Raw genomic sequence first — 13465 nt, 5'->3', positions numbered from 1 at the left:
TGAAATTTGAATTTTGACAATTTTAAGTGACATTTCTCGCTATTTTCAATATTTTTTCGTACGTCCATCTTAATTACATGAAGGAGAAGATGACTTTTGTTCCAAATTTATGTCAAATTAGTCTAAAACTTAAAACTAATTAAGTAATGTTGAAAATGTATAAAGAAATAGAGCTCACTTCCTGTTTGGAATAAATAAATAAATCTTAAATACTTAATAAAAACAAGTCAATATTGCTGTTCTGAATTCTAGTCCTGAAATAGGATCAGTTTTATAATTAGTGAGTATTTTAGGCTTTAATAACCGGGTAATTCTCCAGCGGCTGCTTCAGAAGTAAATCACCAAAGATTTCTTCACAATATTTGGCCATCTTGTACTGCTGCGGTTTACTGTGAAGAAAAAAACAAACAAACTCAGGATTTGTTTTATAGAAATTAACCTCCAAATGAATCAAAATGCATTTATAATTTCACCTGCAATGGTTTTCAAATGACAGAATGACGGGGTAGTCTGACGTGACAAATGCTGTTTCTTTAATCGCTTGAATAACGTCCTGGAAAATAAAAATATGCAGTGAAAAAGATTATAATGCGTTTGAGCTGCAGTGTGGCGTTGTGTCCACTAGATGGCAGTGTGTCGTTACCTTGAACAGGATGTCCGTGCACATGGCTTTTCCGTGGGTGATGATGGGCTCCTGATCTTCTCCTTTTCCATCCCAACAGTCCAGCTCCACACACCTGACAAACCAAGAGCTCAGGGTTTGATTTAGTGGAAAATTATTTATATTATAGTTAAAAGTTGAAATGCAAGAGTTAGACTGATTTAAACTTACAAAAACGACTTAATGCAAGATTATATCTCATCCATAAGATTATTAAAAACAGTAGTTCACTTTTATGGGGTATTAAAGAGGAGGTATTTACTTCTGTGGGGTATTAAAGAGGAGGTATTTACTTCTATGGGGTATTAAAGAGGAGGTATTTACTTCTATGTGGTATTAAAGAGGAGGTATTTACTTCTGTGGGGTATTAAAGAGGAGGTATTTACTTCTATGGGGTATTAAAGAGGAGGTATTTACTTCTATGTGGTATTAAAGAGGAGGTATTTACTTCTGTGGGGTATTAAAGAGGAGGTATTTACTTCTATGGGGTAGAGGAGGTATTTACTTCTATGGGGTATTAAAGAGGAGGTAATTACTTCTATGGGGTAGAGGAGGTATTTACTTCTATGTGGTATTAAAGAGGTATTTACTTCTGTGGGGTATTAAAGAGGAGGTATTTACTTCTATGGGGTATTAAAGAGGAGGTATTTACTTCTATGTGGTATTAAAGAGGAGGTATTTACTTCTGTGGGGTATTAAAGAGGAGGTATTTACTTCTATGGGGTATTAAAGAGGAGGTATTTACTTCTATGTGGTATTAAAGAGGAGGTATTTACTTCTGTGGGGTATTAAAGAGGAGGTATTTACTTCTATGGGGTAGAGGAGGTATTTACTTCTATGGGGTATTAAAGAGGAGGTAATTACTTCTATGGGGTAGAGGAGGTATTTACTTCTATGTGGTATTAAAGAGGTATTTACTTCTGTGGGGTATTAACTATAACACAACATATTTAGATCGCAGTGTATTAATATGTTTTCTAAGTCCCTCCTCCCTTTGCTCTCCACGCTACATCACTCCCCCTTCAGAGCACTAATGAAACTACTGCACACAGTCGTAGTGTACAGTTCTGTATCATGTTTTTTATACTTATGGAGACTTGTTATGTGGGAGCGTGGGTGACATAGACTTGTAGGCGGAGCTTTGGACAGAATCTCACTGCTAAACCGCAAGCGGGGTTCGAGGCCTGGGAGAGATCACTAAATTACTCAAACCTGCATGGATGATCTTGATCTTAAACGTCTTCAGACACATTTTTGATGAGGGAACAACGTTATAACATGGTAAAATGCTCCAAAAAGTCGAATTTTGCGCAATACCTCCACTTTAATCAAGTTTTGGAAGTATTTGGCGCGTGATTTAGACGAAATAAAATAAGCAAAACAGGAGCATAATTCGACTTCTACACGCAGTTTTGTGTTGATACCTGCAGCCGGACAGCAGGACTTGGCGGTACATCTCCACAGAAGACTTCCCTCCAAACTGCCTCCCCGTCAGGTACGTGTTGTGGGAGGAGCTTATGAAATAATGTGCGAGGGGCTGGTCCATGTCCTGGTACAGCTCCAGACGGTCTAAAAACACCGGAGCGTTCTCATCGGACATCAGGTACCGGCAGAAACCGTCGCTGGACATGAGGCCTGAGGAGAAGAGGAGTGGACGTGTTCGGTTACCACGTGACATCACAAGGTGGAACGGAGTAAATGTGTTTGTTTATTTTTGTGTGAATGAAACAAAAAACAAAACTCCAGGTCTGTTTGTGACGAGGAAATAACATTAGAACATAGATCAGAAAATAGTGTAACATGTGCCCTTTAATGAAGAGGTCAACAGCCAATCAGATTTGACTTTACTACTTTCCCATGAGAAATTACATTAATTTAAACATCTGGCTTATTTATGTTATGGAAATTAATATTAGAGGGCATTTTTATTTGTTTTTAATCAGGCTCAAAATGTGTAAAAATAAAAAATAAGGGTAATTTTTTTAAAGGAGTGTAGTACCGCTGTATCACGGGTAGAGGGCGCCACACGATCACAAACAACAAAAGGTAAAGTCTGGACTGGTAAAACAGACAAATTAAACTTATTTATTTTGACTTATTCATGACTGGTTTGAAAATAGTTCATCTGAAGTGTAGTTTTACACAATCCACTCACTGACAGACAACTTAATAATAATAATAATAATAATAAATAATTAAAAACGAAATCATTAAAAAGCAATTCATATAACAATGGTAATAATAACAATAATAATAATAATAATAATAATAATACTGTATAAATTTAAAAAAATAGTGAAACAGTTAAAATCCTGGTTTGCATTCGTTTAAAAGTTTGATTTTTACCTTTCTTCTTCAGATCGTCGTCCCTCTCGTACTTATCGATGATCTGCGTGGCTCTTTTGGGGTCGTAGAACGGGAACAGGATTTCGTTTAGTCGGGGGTCGCGCTGGTTCTGAAGATATAAACGTTCAACAGTCAAACACACGTCTTTATAAACGAAGAAGAAGAAGAAGAAGAAGAAGAAGACGAGAATATTTAAATAAACTCACAATGAAATCACTCACACAACGGGACTAGGCACAGTTAGCGCTTAGCAACAAACACAGTTACCATGGTGACAGCCTAAAACGTAATTACGTAACTGCTAGTCTTAAAGGTGCACTGTGGAACTTTTCAGACCTGCGTTCTTATTGAGACTGGGATCAACTCTCCACAGATCTGACCTGTAACTCGGCACTATCTGCTTGTCTCCATGGCGACAGCAAAAAAAAGCCCTGCCATGATGGTTCTGTATATGAAAGCTGGAACTATATATTTTGGGGGTCAATATTTATTTATTTATTTATTTATTTATATATTTATTTTTATATTTATTTATTTATTTATTTTTGTATAAACGTTTGGTTCTTTTTTGGGGTGAAATAATAAGATTTGAGGTGTAGAAGTTTGAATACAAAGGTTCAAAGACTCAAACTCAAACTCACAAACTGTTTCATTCTGCTCATTATTTCTTGCAGCTCACGTTTGTTTTTTCGGGGTTTTTTTTGTTTTTTTTTTACAATTTTGCAGATTTATAAAAGTTTTTGTGGTTTGAATCTGCTCTTGGGTTTTGTTTCCGTGGCATAAACCAGTTTCAGTGTTATCGTTTATCATCGTAACTTCAAAATGACGGAGGACGAGTGATAACAGCTCCCTATTCTTCCACCAAAAAGTTACATAATGCGACTTTAAATCCCGATTATAGCTTTGATTTAAAACTAGACGTGTTTTTTTTAAGATTAGTCACACTCAAAAAGATTAAAATTGACTGAGAAACATAGAAACAACAAGCAAGAATTAACCACATAAGTGACTTTTTCTCCTTTTTTGTTCATTTCTTTATGTTTATTTACACAGAGGAACCCACTGAGATCGTGTAAACTCTCTTTTTCATGGGCGCAAACGGAAAAACAAACACAACACACAAGTAAGTATAAAGTTTAAAATGTTATGTTATATTATATATTATATATATATTTAAGTCTTTTTTATTATTATTTTATCTATTATCTTGTTTTATTGCATGTACCATTTTCCTTCTGTTCTTTAACTGTGCGGAGCAACACTGGAATTTCTCCACTGTGGGACTAATAAAGACAGATCTAATCTTATCTTAAAAACAGGAGCAGGTGTGTGTTTTAAAGTTTATTACCACATTATTAAAGTGTGATTGTGTCAAAGTGTTCGGTTTTCCTTTTCCTTTCCATTTTTGTGAAGTAAAACGGCTAAAAAAGCCTCTTCCCTGTCTCAGTTTAGCGGCGGTTCATCTTTAGTCTTGTGCGGTCGTGGATCTGGGGTTAAATGTTCCGGTGTCGTGAGGTTTTCTGTGGATTCTGGGGTTTTTGAGTCTCTTATAAACACAGAGAAACAGAGATGAGTTTAAAATCCATCACCTGGAGTAACTTTGTCAACTCTGTGCAGCTCAAATCTGAACAAAAATAAAGCCCTCGAAAAAAACGCCTCAGATGAAGGAAAGAAAATGGATGGACGGACAAAAAAACCTCAAATCTTTCCATTTTTGCAAATTGTAAATATATAAAAATACTGAGCCCCAAAAAACATTGTTTCAGTTTTTATACACAGAACGATGTCGATATAGTGACGAGCGAGAGAGAGCAACTCAAGATAACTGAAGCTAACTGAAGCTAACGCAAGATAACTCAAGCTAACTCAAGATTTAAGCCTTGATTTAAACTAAACTTGAGTCACATTGTCTCTGTAAATTACTACGACAGTGAAGGGAAGGAAACTTTAAGAATGTATTTAATTATCGAATACTGAATACCCAAAATAAAATATATTTCTTTACATGAGCCCATCAGAGTACTGCATTCTGAACACTCTGAATACTTTTACACTGAGCTGGATTATGTCATAGTGAAAAAACATGACAAACAGATGTATTTTTGTTTGTTCTGCTTTCATCACCTGCCTCACCACAAGAGCCGCGTTTTTTTTACATTTTTCTCACTAATTCTGTGCAGTTCAAAGCCAAAATTACACGACAAAGTACTGCAAAAGTAACTGTACCAGAACACAGCTACTCAAACGTGTATTTTTTGTGCTCAGTTACTTCCCAACACTGTCGATAGTTGCGCAAAAACGTCTTTCCTTGTTGAAGTCATGGCAACAAACAAACAAACAAACAAACAGGTGCATTTAAAACATTTTAGACATAATTCACAAGACAAAACAATAAAAACGTTAGAGCGTTATGGGTTGGAAAAACAAAATGGCCGGAGCAAGAGGTGTTGACTACGACTACAGGAGGAACTAGAAGCAGGATTTAAGGCAGTGCTACGATTAAACAGCCACATGCAAGTTACATCACACGTTTAAAGGGCCGATATCACGCAAAACGGACTCTTATGAGCTTCAAATCGTGTCATAATGGTGTTAACGCCTCAAAAAACAGACCTGGAGTCGTGTTTTGTTTCATTCACGCATGTTTGAGTCACATCTCCAGAGCTCAAAATGCTCCGTTCCACCTTGTGATGTCATAAAGTGGTGGTTTTCAACAGTTTTAACAGCTCCTTTTGCCTTTAGTTCGGTAGAGATCGCGGCTGAAATCATCCAAATTCAATGTCATGGTCCATTTTACATCTTGGACTGAAGCGTTTTGCACTGAATCTGAACTTTGAGCGACATTATTATTTCATTTTCAGACTCATTCAGCTGCAAATAAACCCGTAAAGTGAACGTGTTCGGTTACCGCGTGACATCACGAGGAGTGTTTTCAGTTTTCAGTTTGTTTATTTTGGTGTGAATGAAACAAATAAACACAACTCCAGGTCGGTTTGTGACGAGGAAACAACATTAGAACACAGAGAATAGTGTAATATGAGCCCTTTAAAGAACGACCTCACACTGCAGAGGGGAGGGGCATGCAGAGGAGGGGGAGGGGCATGCAGAGGAGGGGGAGGGGCATGCAGAGGAGGAGGAGGATGCAGAGAGGAGGAGGAGGGGAGAGAGGATGCCCTTGGAGTTGTACAGTTCATATAATCTCACGGAGGAGGTTATGTTTTTATCGGCGTTGGTTGAGTTTTTGGATGGATTTTGAGTCGATATTTGAGTTTTACGCTACAAAAACACGTCAAAAGGAGCTGGAATATGAATGTTTTTGAGTTGTTTTGACGACCACAGATGTTTGCATTTGTGGGACATACAGTAGATCACCTGACTGACTTGTGTATTTCTGGCATTTCTTTGTTTTTTTTGCTCATTATAATAAATTTAAATAACCACCAAAGGAGTAAAGACACATTTTGTCACGATTTCTACTGTATTTTCAGCTTAAAACCACATTAAATTTACAGATGCGCTGTGTAACTTTTAAAGGTGGAGGTTCCGTCACTTTGCTGCTGCTTGGCTCCACTGAGATGTTACCGTTTTGCCAGGAATGTTCCACAGTATAGCATTAAACCCATCTATTTGCACGTTTTTCAATGTATTTTTTAACAATCTGTAGTTAAATAAATTAAAGTTCCGTGCATTTAATATTAAACCCATCGTGAGTGCGACGTCACCCACGGCGTTCGGCTTTAGCCAAACAAAGCTAATCGAGGCTAGCGGATATAGCGGCTAATTTGGAGCCGGGTTGCGTATTTGGAATTCCAACCGCGAGTATCATAGCAACCAAACGGCCAATCAAGAGCGAGGCCGTCGAAGGTAACGCCTCTTCCCGCTCACACGGCTGGTTTAGCAGGGAGCGGACGCTTAGCAACGCTGTCGATCAAACCTGTTGCTAACGCTAAAGGGAGCGACGTCGGGGATAGAAGGCGCCTGATTGGTCTGTTATTAATGTTCATATCTTGCTTTACGGACAAAATAGCGAAACAAAAACCCCAAGATCATGTAGAGCGGAACATTTAAGACCGAAACGACGAGTCTGACAGCAGCAGTTTAACAAAAAGAGGACACAGTTTTTCAATAGAAAGCGAATTGGAGCCAGAGCCGATGGAGCAGGAAGCGCGCACATGCTCACTTCCTGTTTGGAGCGCGGCGCTAGCAGGTTAGCTATGTCCATTTATATAAACAGTCTATGATCAGACTGCGGAGCGTTCCTATCAAAAGCAAATACATCTCCATGGCGACAAGCTGGCGACGTACCCCTCACCAGAAAAGCTACATAGTGCAACTTTAAACCAGAAATGGCGACTAGCGAAATAATCTTGATCTTTTTACGCAGTCAAAACAACTCGGTGTGTTTAAATCAGTTGCTTTTTCCGCCTTTTGCAGTTGTTTTATAGTTGATTTTTTTCCCGTTTTAAGCCCCGCCCACTTCAAGGCCAACCCCGGACGCGTTTTAGTTTTTCGAGGTCACTCCGAGGGCAGTTTCCCCCCGACACGAGACGCATGCAGCACAACCAAACACAGAAGTTAATGAACGAAAGAGCTTACTTCATTCAGAAAGCTGACTAACTGGTCTACTGTTAAATAATCTGTTTTGTTCCCATTGCTGTAAAGAATTCATTAGGAAAAAAAAAATAAAAAAAACAAGTTAAACAACCCTTTTTTTGCATTCATTCAAACAGCAGAACCATGTCATTTTAGTAAAAAAACAAACATGTTAATTCTTCATAGCGAAATGGCTGCACTGTAAAAGCAGGCGGCGTTAGTGCAGAGAGACGTCCACATCGTTTACGTCAGAAACACCAGAAAATACGACGACTACGCTGGAAAATAACACACAGATGATTGAAAAAAGACTTGAATTCAGAATCTTAATCTGTTTGAATTTGATTTGAATGAGTTTGGACTGATGTGAAATCGACTCTCGTGAGGTTTAAGTCGTGTTCCGATCCTGTTACTGTGTCAAAATCAGACCTGGAGTTGTGTTTTGTTTCATTCACACATGTTTGAGTCGCACTTTATTATTAGTCTGTAACATCTGCAAAGCTCAAAATGCTCTGTTCCACCTTGTGATGTCATCAAGTGGTGGTTTTTCATGTTAACGGCTCCTTTTACCTTTAGTTCAGTCGAGATAAGTGGCAATTCCAGAAGCTGAAATTATCCAAATTATTCTAAAAATGAAGGTGTGTGAAGTTTAAAAACACAGTGGAGCACTTCCTGTATCGCCACATGATGACATCACAAGGTGGAACAGAGTGTTTTCTCAGCCTAAATCTGCAGGTTTGTGTGTTAAACGTGTGTGAATGAAACAAAAACACAACTCCAGGTCTGTTTGTGACGAGGAAACATTAAAACAGATCAGAAAATAGAGTAATATTGGTCTTTTAGGTGAAATACTTTTATTCTGATACACAAGTGTACACAGAATAAAAGAAACAGCAGTATAATTTTATATAAAGAACATAGTTTTTAGATTGAAAATCCAGACAAAAGCAGCAGCAGTTCTGTGTAAAGTGAAGTACTTGTCTCAAGATGTTTTTGTGAGTTAATTTCAAAAGAATTTGTATCAAGTGTTTTCTGAAGTGAAAAACTGAAAAATCATGTTGAGTAGATTTTGACTTCACTCTCGCCCGAGTTATTCTGTCCATCAGGTGGAACGGTACTTTAAGGTAAAAGTACTTTTTCATGGGACAGTACTTTTGAGGTAACGTTTTTTTGAAGGAACAGTACTTGTTGATAAACAGTACTTTTTGAAGGAACAGTACTTTTGGAAGGAACAGTACTTTCTGAAGGAACAGTACTTTTTGAAGGAACAGTACTTTTTGAAGGAACAGTACTTTTTGAAGGAACAGTACTTTCTGAAGGAACAGTACTTTTTGAAGGAACAGTACTTTCTGAAGGAACAGTACTTTTTGAAGGAACAGTACTTTTTGAAGGAACAGTACTTTCTGAAGGAACAGTACTTTTTGAAGGAACAGTACTTTCTGAAGGAACAGTACTTTTTGAAGGAACAGTACTTTCTGAAGGAACAGTACTTTTTGAAGGAACAGTACTTTCTGAAGGAACAGTACTTTTTGAAGGAGCAGTACTTTTTGATAGAACAGTACTTTCTGAAGGAACAGTACTTTCTGAAGGAACAGTACTTTCTGAAGGAACAGTACTTTCTGAAGGAACAGTACTTTTTGATCAACAGTACTTTCTGAAGGAACAGTACTTTTTAGGGTAAATCTTTATCATGGGACTTTTTCTTTGCGGTTGTGGGAAAATGTCGGTTATTTTTCAGTTTGAGCTGCAGAAGATTGAATTATGAACTTGTGTCATTATAGATACTAACGAAGTACTAAAGTATTGTTTATGTACTGCAGCTCGTGTTTTTTCACTATACTGCTCATTAAGAATACTTTTTGGGGGGTAACTCCTCTTCAGAGTTTCCATCTTTTCATTTATAATCTATAGTTAAAACAAAACTCTAAACTGAAGGTTTTTATTCTGAATCCAAGTCGTCGTCGCTCATACTGCGTAGTACTTTTGCAGTGTAGTTCGTTCATAGTACTTTGAAAACAGAGTAGATCAAAATGGCGGCTCACATCTTCTTGAAAAGCTCCTCGATGTCGGTTCGGGGGCAGATCTTCTGGGTCAGAGCGTAGAAAATGTCAAAGGTGAAATCTGACGGTTCGATCTCATCGTTCTGAGGAAACCAAAGGGAAATGACACAAGAAATAACATTTACTTTGGACTTTTTACTTTTATTTCAGCGTATTTTTTATGTATTTAAATGTATTTTTGCTGCTTTAGTTCCAGATTCTCCAGGTGGGCTCAGAAAGTCGACATTTTTCCGAGTATAATTTTCTTACCTCTTTGGCAAATAAAAAAAATAAATAAAAATAAAAAAAACGACATGAAGTGGCTTAAAAAAAGGCAAATCAAATATACAAAATCTTAAATATAAATATTAAATCAGACGTGTTCTGCAAAATGGACTTTTCAGATGTTTCTCCATGTTCTGCTCGTTTTTTCTCGTTGTTTTTGGACCGTTTCATGTTTGAGTTTAATCTCTAATCCACTATTTTTAAGACGCCATTTTGTTTTATTTTCTTAATCGTTGACGCTCGTAGGAAAAATTAAACAAACGGAGCTGATTTAAGATTTATTACTCACTACTTTTACATTAGTTTCGAGTTTCTTTGTTTCTTTTTTCCTGACTGTATTTTAAGTTTATTTTTCTTTTCTCTTTGTCGTACAAAAACACACAGAGAAACAGCGAAGTGAAGCCCCTGAAACGACTCAAAAAAGGTCAAAAAGTAAAGTCACAAAATATGAAATATAAATATTCACTTTTAAAAACACGGCAAAAAATTCCCCCCGTTGAAACTTCAAAATGTCTCTACAAATAAACATGGAATATTTTTTAAGATTATATTATATTTTTAAGGATATTCCTGTTTATTATGATTATTTATGACATTTGCAGGATTCTCTCACATCATCTCAGTGGATCTAAAACTCTAGTGATAAATACTACTACTACTACTACTACTACTACTACTACTACTACTACTACTACTACTACTACTACTACTACTACTACTACTACTACTACTACTACTACTACTACTACTACTACTACTACTACTTCTCATTGGCTGTAAAACTGTAGTAATATAAAGTTTTATGCAGTACAACGTGAACAAAAACACTTATTTGGTTCAAACCTTTCCACTGGGCAGACCCAAATCCTTCAAAGCCTGGAAGATCCCCTTTTCTGTCTTCCCCGAAGCGAATGTTCTTGTGATACTTTAAGAAAGAAAGAGAGACAGAAGAGGGGGAGGAGGAGAAACAGAGGGGGAGAAAAAGAGAGACAGAAGAGGGGAAGGAGGAACAGAGGGGGGGAGGGAGAAAAAGAGGGAGAGAAAGAGAGACAGAGGAGGAGAAAAGGGGAGAAAAAGAGGTAAAGACAGAGGAGGAGAAAAAGGGAGAAAAAGAGGGAAAGACAGAGGAAGAGAAAAAGAGAGAAAAAGAGGGAAAGACAGAGGAGGAGAAAAAGAGGGAGAGAAACAGAGAGACAAAGGAGCAGGAGGAAAAAAGGGACAGAAAGAGAGAGAGGAGAAAGAGAAAAAGAGTCGAGAGAGGAAGAGAGAGACAGAGGAGGGTGAGAAAAAGAGGGAGAGAGAGTGAGACGTGAGTATTGTGATGAGTGTTTTGAGTGACAGATCTGGGTCTTACCCTCTGACTGGGATCTTTCCGTTCACGTTGGTCAAAAAGCACATCCTCATCCAACTGCAGAAGAAAACACAGTTACACAGAAGTACACAGAAGTACACAGAAGTACACAGAGGTACACAGAGGTACACAGAAGTACACAGAAGTACACAGAGGTACACAGAGGTACACAGAGGTACACAGAGTAACACAGGCGGCTAATGCAAACCCTAGTACTCTTGCTAGTACTGCTGCTTGTTCTACTACTGCTACAGCTATTACAAGTAATACTGCTACTACAGCTGTTAAAAGTACTACTGTATATAGAGTTATATAGATTTACACAGAGTTATATTTTATAGTAACGCAGGCAGCTAATGCAAACCTTCTAATATACTTCAACTTGTACTACTGTTACTACTGCACAGCCTAAATACATATTAGTAAAACCATGCAGTAACTATTATTGGCAAGTGTACAACAAATGTTTCAAATACTGGTGGATTTGAGTACATGTGTATGTCTGAGTACATTTATAGAAGCAGCTTGTGTTTTGTTATGATCCAAATGTTTTATGTAACAGCAGCTTTGTGTAAATATAAACTCAAACATTATGAGTCTGTCTGGGACGACTACGACATCAGTTTATATTTACAATATCGACTGAAGCGATATTGGGAAGTCGATATCTGATCCAGCTTATTTTTCAGTATCAGCGTCGATGAAAAAAGTATTGGATCAGTCCATCCGTAAATACAATTAAACTGGGACTAAACCCGGAGGTAAAGTGCATGTTTGTACTTCTTTGTGTGTATTCTTGGAGGTAAAGTGCATGTTTGTACTTCTTTGTGTGTATTCTTGGAGGTAAAGTGCATGTTTGTACTTCTTTGTGTGTACTCTTGGAGGTACACGTTTGGTTGTGCAGTAGGACGGACACTCACTGTTTCTTGAGGCAGGTCATTGGACAAACGTTATTGGCCTTAAAGTTGTGAATGACCGAGCGCAGGCCTTCAATCCACCTCTGTGAAAGAAACAGAAGAGTCAGACAAGATACTACTACTACTACTACTGTTACTACTACTACTACTACTACTACTGTTACTACTACTACTACTACTACTACTACTGTTACTACTACTACTACTATCCATCTCTGTAAAACAAAAGGGAAAAAAGTCAAAGAAGACACAACTACTACTACTACTACTACTACTACTACTACTACTACTCCTCATTGGCTCTAAAACTCTAGTAATATGTTTTATGCAGTACAACATGAAAAAATAGTCATTGTGTTCAAACTTTTCCACTCTGCACTACTACTACTGCTAATGTTACTACTACTACTACTACTAGTGCTATCCACCTCTACAAAACAAACAGGAGAAAAGTCAGTGAAGGTACTACTACTACTACTACTACTACTACTACTACTACTACTACTACTACTATCCACCTCTGCAAAACATTTCGTGGCCAATGGGGTAAGAAAATGTTCCTCTTTCAAACACATTTACCATCCTGACGAATAACTTTATCTTGAAGCCAATTTTAATGCTAAAATAAATAAATAAATGAATGAATGAAAGAAATAGTGATACTTCTGTGTTCAAAGGCTGTAGATTGTGAATAGTTCATGTTTGTTTTGTTCTGACTCTGATTTAAACAGAAGCGGGGCCTGAGTGGGAGTCGTTCTGTTGTGAATAAACTGATGGAGGGTCAGACGGTTCATTTAGTCTTTACTCAGCTCAGCATTAGACACAAAGGAGGTTATTCCCTGAACTAACACGGCTCCGCTTCACTAAATCCTGTTTGTGGTTTTGAAAAATAATAACACAATGAACGAATCTGTGCCCTTGAGATTAGAATGGTGTTTTTCTGTTTGGTCCAACGCGCTCGGGCAAAACTCTCCGACCAAGGTCTGCACTTTAAACATGGACAGTGTGAAGGCCGCCGTGATACTGGAAACTACCGCAAAACTTTGAACTGTTTGGAACTTTAAACATGTTTGCGTTACCTTGGGATAATAGTATTTCACATTTTCAAACTTAAAATAAAGTCTGCGTTTGGGAAAATAGACTAACTACCGTAGCGTGGGAGCTCCCTCTGCTGGTCGCAACGGGAAAGACTGATGTGAAAAGTTCTTATCCCTTGTGAATTGTGAATGCTACGCTAACAGGAGCCATGTTGTTGCTTTTGTGAACACAATTT

At 37.6% G+C, this 13465-nt stretch overlaps 1 protein-coding gene across 1 annotated transcript in view; it reads right to left on the bottom strand.

The window, feature by feature from the left end:
• Positions 1-13465, bottom strand: part of LOC117392996 (1-phosphatidylinositol 4,5-bisphosphate phosphodiesterase beta-4-like) — a 136432-nt gene that overhangs the window by 30416 nt on the left and 92551 nt on the right. Inside the window, exons 8-17 of the mRNA XM_033991166.2 lie at positions 12196-12275; positions 11279-11332; positions 10768-10849; positions 9643-9743; positions 7604-7661; positions 3008-3116; positions 2086-2296; positions 644-737; positions 474-553; positions 305-389 (exon numbers count right to left, since the gene is read on the bottom strand). Of these exons, the coding sequence (XP_033847057.1) occupies positions 305-389; positions 474-553; positions 644-737; positions 2086-2296; positions 3008-3116; positions 7604-7661; positions 9643-9743; positions 10768-10849; positions 11279-11332; positions 12196-12275 (954 nt within the window). The remainder of the gene's footprint in view (positions 1-304; positions 390-473; positions 554-643; positions 738-2085; positions 2297-3007; positions 3117-7603; positions 7662-9642; positions 9744-10767; positions 10850-11278; positions 11333-12195; positions 12276-13465) is intronic.

The sequence above is a fragment of the Periophthalmus magnuspinnatus genome, chromosome 24 (assembly GCF_009829125.3).
Source record: "Periophthalmus magnuspinnatus isolate fPerMag1 chromosome 24, fPerMag1.2.pri, whole genome shotgun sequence".
Lineage (NCBI taxonomy): Eukaryota > Metazoa > Chordata > Actinopteri > Gobiiformes > Gobiidae > Periophthalmus > Periophthalmus magnuspinnatus.
The sequence above is the reverse complement of the archived record's forward strand: the minus strand, read 5'-3'. Positions and strand labels throughout refer to the sequence as shown.